The sequence below is a fragment of the Motacilla alba genome, chromosome 12, assembly GCF_015832195.1.
Source record: "Motacilla alba alba isolate MOTALB_02 chromosome 12, Motacilla_alba_V1.0_pri, whole genome shotgun sequence".
NCBI lineage: Eukaryota > Metazoa > Chordata > Aves > Passeriformes > Motacillidae > Motacilla > Motacilla alba.
This window is the reverse complement of record NC_052027.1, coordinates 19049927-19055926: the sequence shown is the minus strand read 5'-3', so window position 1 is coordinate 19055926 and position 6000 is coordinate 19049927. Positions and strand designations below refer to the sequence as shown.

The 6000-nt window shown below is 40.9% G+C and overlaps 1 protein-coding gene across 1 annotated transcript in view; it reads right to left on the bottom strand.

Moving 5' to 3' along the window:
- Nucleotides 1–561: 561 nt before the first annotated feature.
- The window catches only part of PPARG (peroxisome proliferator activated receptor gamma), a 51291-nt gene continuing 45852 nt past the window's right edge, over nucleotides 562–6000 (bottom strand). The window contains exon 7 of the mRNA XM_038149279.1: nucleotides 562–1019. Within this exon, the coding sequence (XP_038005207.1) occupies nucleotides 772–1019 (248 nt within the window). The 3' untranslated portion in view covers nucleotides 562–771. The remainder of the gene's footprint in view (nucleotides 1020–6000) is intronic.

Here is a 6000-nt window from a genome sequence, read left to right as displayed (position 1 = left end):
GATCTTAACCAAGAGGTTTGTACCAACCTATTCCAGCTCAGCCCTGGCTGCTGTTGGGGGGGGCATTGGAGTAGCTGCTGCTCCACCTGCCTCTCACTTGCATGAGCAGAGAATCAAAAGGACTGTGTTTCCTAGGAGTGCTGATCAGTGCACATTCCTCCCTTCATGAGTTCTTGAAACAGCATCTGATTTCTCAGTTTGCCCACAGAGGAGTGGCCTGATCTGTCCTCTCACCGAGCCCCCTTTACCGAGCTCTGCCAGAGTCCAGTCTTGTTATATAAGGCACCAACATTTTCAGACCTGACACTTCTCCCTTCGGCCTTGGAGACTCTCTTGGGAAGTTACACTAATCTTTGACTGAATTTTATTGTGCTGCTGCCTCGGGAGCACAAAATCGAACGTTAATGCTTCAAACATTTCCCTGGGAATGCTCAAGGGGAAAGGTTTTTATTTAGTTGAAAATTTAGCTGCATGCTTGAGTGAAGCATCGATCATACTCGGACATGCGATTTTAAGAAATAACGTAGTTAAAAAAATTAATTCTGAAAATACTGCCAACAATTTCATGATATAGATACTTTTAATATTAAAAGTAAATTGTAAATGTGTCTTTATAAACAATATGCATAAAATAGATCTACTATACTAAGCTCTCTCTTTTTAAATGCTGTTTCACAGTAATCTCTTAGGTACGCCAAGTTTTTCCCTCATAGAAATAGTGCAATCTGAAGAACAAACATCGTGTCAGGGGATTAACAGCTGCTCTGCTCATTAATACAGGTCCTTGTAGATCTCTTGTAGCAGAGGATGGAGGCTCATGTCCGTCTCGGTTTTCTTGATGACCTGCAGGAGCTGCACGTGCTCCGTGACGATCTGCCTGAGGTCCGTCATTTTCTGCAGCAGCTTTGCAAACAGCTGCGAGGACTCGGGGTGGTTCAGCTTCAGCTGCAGCTCCAGGGCTTGCAAAAGGTTGTCCTGAATGTCTTCAATGGGCTTCACATTTAGCAACCCCGGGCGGTCTGGGGAAAAAGAGGGTTGGAGTTTATCAGCACCGCAACATCGATTTTCTGCGTTAATTTCTTATGTGTGTATCGGCAAATTCAGATGGCATTGCCTGGGAGCTGTCTGGCCATCAGGCAGTTCGTAAGGTTTCCCTGGGATCTGCTCAAAGGAGTTTTAGGATAAGTCTTGGAAACATTTCCACTAGGTGGTCCGGGGAAAAAAATGGTTGGGAGTTTATCAGCACCATAGCATCAGTGCCATGCATTAATTTCTTACACATTTCTTAGCAAATGAAGCCTTTGCAGATGGCATTTCCTGGGAACTGTCTGGCCATCAGGTAGTTTGTTCACTGGGATTTGCTCAGAGAGGTTTTAGAACTAGGTTTATACTCTAGAACTAGGTTTTTCCACTGACACTTCTCTAGGTTTAATCTGCTGCAGTGGATTAAACCAGCGCATTTTCCGCAATAAATTGGGAGCGTGTGTGGGGAAAAAATGAGATAGTTGGGGGATAAACAATCTGTATCAGGTAATTCACTTCTGGAAAATCAAAATGTACTGATGGATTTGCATGTAGCTGCTGCCACTAAAGATGTTTCACGCTAAGGTGGATGTGAACCCATCAAAACAAAAAACCAAAAAAGCAAAAATAAAAAGAAAAAAGCATAAACTCAACTTCTGCAGTTTATTTGATTCTCCAGCACTGAAAGTTAATGAAATGTTGAATGTCTAAGCAATGAAAAATGCTTAACTTTGTTAAATTCTCACATGTGACAATGACCACCATGAATTTGTTACTGCTAAAATACTTAATACTGGGTAACACATCCCAAACATCATAATAAATTGTGAAAAGAGTCAATAATTTAAATCAAATTTGCTGTGTAGATATGAAATTATTTTCATAGTTTAATCAATAAAAGCAGTGCCTACTGCAAGCCTTAAATCACTTCCCCGAAGCAATAATTCCATTTCAGCAAGGATGAGAGGCTGATATCCATAAAAAAAAAAAAAAGCTGTTATTTCCTGTGATCTTGGTAACCTTTCTGAGCAGAGAGTTCTCCTAACTCAGCTCGAGTCGTGCTGGCAAAAAGGCTGGGAGAAAACAAAGCTCTTTATAAATACATGGCTTTACCTCGTGGGGAAAACTGCAGTGTAAACCAAAAGGCAAAGCTGGCAGGAAAACCAGTGAGGGAGCCATGAAAACGAAGGTCACAGATCAGGAAAGGATACTCAGCTCTCCAGGAGGGGAGGTTTAGGCAGAGTTTTTCAAAGATAGGAATAAAAGTAATTTTGAGGGTGAACCTGGATATTTGTTTGTCAATGTGCTCATCTTGCAGACATTTATTTATCCCCTCCAACTGATAACCCCATAAAATCTGGCTCAGAGAGTCTGAGAGTAAATATAAAAAAATTTCCTTTTTATGAATTTTTGAGCAATTTTAAAGGATACTTCAAGAATTTTGGACAAATATTAGATATTTATTTTTCGATTTCCTGAATGCATTGCATGGGCTGCAGAATTGAGCTGATATCCTTCTGAAACTTGCCAAATTTCAGCCTTTCAAAGCTGGTAATAATTTGGGGTCGTGATAGCTTTAAATTCTCCTTGTGTGCTGCAGCTGAACTCTGAGCTAGCTGGGCATGACTCAGTGTGCAGGGACAGAAAAAATCAGAGAGCACAAAGACGTGGCCTCGATTTCCCCTGAGATCCAGCTCCCTTTGCCCCCTGCTCCTTTGGGGTGGGAAGTTTTTGGGGTGTGAGTTTTTCAGGAGCCAATCTCAATTCAAATATTGGGCTTCAGAGTCCAGCAGGAAACTCCACTGGGTCTGGAATTTATCAGGAGCCCTCTGAATTTGGGTGCCTGGGACTGCAGCGGCCAAAATCCTGGAAAACTCTTGAAAAACCCCAATCTGATGATTTTTTAATGACCCAGTGGGACCAGAGGCAGAAAAGATGACTCTGACAAAAGCCTAGGAGATCATCAGATGTTATTTTTATATAGACCAATTCAAGAGGAAGGAAAATTCCCATTGAAGGCAAGAGAGATTTTTCATGAATGAGAACTTCAGGATATGGGCAGTGTTTTTTGGGTGTTGACAGTTTGCTTTACTTTCTCAGTAAAAACTTCTTAGAGAGGAAAACGCTGCTTCTGTTCCAAGAAACTTATCTAAATCAGGATAAAAAGGAAATAAGAGGCAAAAGCTTAAACATCCAGCTATTATGGTATCTTTCAAGCTGTTAAAATGCTCTTCAGTATAGATCTGCTCCAGACCAATTTGGTTTTCTACCAAAAGGTGAGTTTTGTGCAGCGAGGAGCTGCAGAGGGATGTGCCTTGCAGGAAAAAGAAAATGCCAGGAGAGCATCACGGTTCCCTGCTATTTATTATGTTTCTTTATTCACATTTTCTTTATGTTTTCGTTCATTGTCAGACACCTGCTTCAATTGGTTTGAAAACTGTTCTAAAACATGTTCACAGTGATTGGGAAAGGCCAATAGCCCCAAAGTTCTGAGAGCAAGCAGTACCACTTTGTGTAAATTGATATTCTGTACTGTCTCAGGGGAAAAGATTTTATTTGTGTGTTCACTTACTTATTTGGATGCCTCTTTCATATCCCTAGCAATAATTACCATCTTTTTTACCTGCTCTTCATCTATAAAATTGCCACCTGCATGTCTTTACATTTTATTATCTTTGAATAAAAGCATTTTGCTTTTAAATGCACATTTTAAAATCTCAATGGAAAAACAGGCAAAGATCTGGCTGAGTGAACACATGTGCTCATTCTTATTTCTTTTGCTGAGGCAGATGTGACTCAGCACTTTGAGGTTTGTCTTCTGAGGCTGTCACATGTATTGGAGTCACCAGGAGTTTGTCAGAACAAAGAAATGCTCTGTAATCAGAGCAAGAACTGCAGATCATCACTGGAGACATTGAACCAGAGTGCAGGATTTGTGTGGCACTGAAACAGGAACTACTTCTTGGTAATAGTCTGTGATAAAACTTCAAATATTGCTGAGCTGAGAATGCAGCAAAATTATTGAATACAGTGTTTGCAGCAGGAGCAGGGACTTGTGGATTAAAATTTAAGGTAAAAACAGACACAGCAAACAGAAAAAGTGACTTTAGAAACATCTCTGGATTTAAATACCAGTTTGACAGCACAGGTCCTGCCAGGGTGTGGGTCTTTACAGGGGTACTCTGGCCCAAACACTGCTGGATCCAAATATTCCTGAATCCCAACATTCCTGCATCCCAACACTGCTGGATCCAAATATTCCTGAATCCCAACATTCCTGCATCCCAACACTGCTGCATCCAAATATTCCTGAATCCCAACATTCCTGCATCCCAACACCGCTGGATCTAAATACTCCTGTATCCTAAAATTCCTGTACCCAAACATTCCTGTATCCCAAAATTCCTGTATCCAAACATTCCTGCATCCCAAAATTCCTGTAGACAGGAATTTTACACATTTTATACACTGCTGTATCCAACCACTGCAGAAGATATTACACAAAAATTAGAGTCCATCCATGCTGCAAAATTCCCTTTTGAGCTTTTTCTTTGCCTGCTTGAGTGAGTTTGCTCAGCTCACAAATGTGAATTATTCCAATAAGGCTTGAGCATTATCTTTCCTACCCAAACGGAGCCATCCAACTCGTTCTCCCTAAACCTTCTTGTGGCAGAGCTCGTTTTTAGCTCAGGTGGAGGTGATATTTTAAAGGTGCTTCAGTTCTTTTTCATGTGTAGCAGAGCACTCACTACTGACTGAGGGTGAGTCTCAGTGGCACAGAGGAAGAAAACATCCTAAAAGAATCTTTCCAAATCTCATTTAACCAAAGTGTGTCTTTTAAAGTCACCACAGCTGGAAGGATATTGTAAGGAGGGTTTGCTGCTGCTGCTGGTGGCCGAAAGCATTTCTGTTGTACAAACCAGGTGGAATCCTATGCTCACACACAGTCTCTCTGTCTGAGCAGCATTAAATTCAGAATACAAGACTTTGTTTGCTGTTGACTTTGTTTTACAGCACCAACAGTAAGAGCAGCTCTGCAGAAGGGAGTTCAGAGAAACATTTGGAATAGTTGAGGCACAGAGAGGCTGCACTGAGCAGCTCAGGGACAGTAAAATCCACTGTGGGAGTATTTTCCATCTGTTGCTATTACAGTTAATTTGTCAGCTCCTTATTGCTGTGATTTGGGCTTTTTGCCTTTTGAGATAACATGCAAAAGCAGCTGTTTGGTTATCAAAAGGCTAAAGAGTTTTATAGGATTTGTGGCAAATTCCAAACACTTCCCAAGGAAAAGCTTTCCATGTGTGATGTTCCAGCTGGAATTATCTTTCCCTTTCCCTGCTCCTCTTCTGTTAGAGCTGCACAAGAGCCAGCCCTGCTGGAGCCCCCCTGGAGCCAGCAGAATTAGCATAATTTCACCAGGTAATCACAGATTCACTGACATTTTGAGCCCCTGCCTGGGATCTTTTTGGGTTTCACAAAGTGGTTTTGTGTTAGAGATGTTTGTACACAGGATTTCGTGAAGGGATTTAGGCGTTGCAGGATTCCTGCAGCAAGTCAAGCCCTCGAGGTGCTCTGCTTTTGAAATCCTGTTCTCAGTGAAATCACCCTGCTATATTCAAATAGTTCTTACAGAAATACAATTTTGCAAGGGTGTAGGTCTTACAGAAATGTCTGAGACAGCTGAGAAATAGGACTCAGTTTTATATCACACAAGATATTTTAGTCCCACAGAATGCACCCAGTTCAATATATATCATATCTGGCTGTAAATTCCATGATAAAAGCTTTCTTTAATTGGCAACAAAGCTTAATTGTTTTCAAAACATAAACTTTTTTTTTTTTCAAGCAGCTATCACGCTTTTTGGAAAAAAAATAAAGAAGAAGTTCTGCAAAAAGATAGGGAGGTCTTTGTTGAAATTAAAGGATCTTCCTAGAAAGGACTGATTTATATTTATTTGGGTTTATATGTCTCTACAG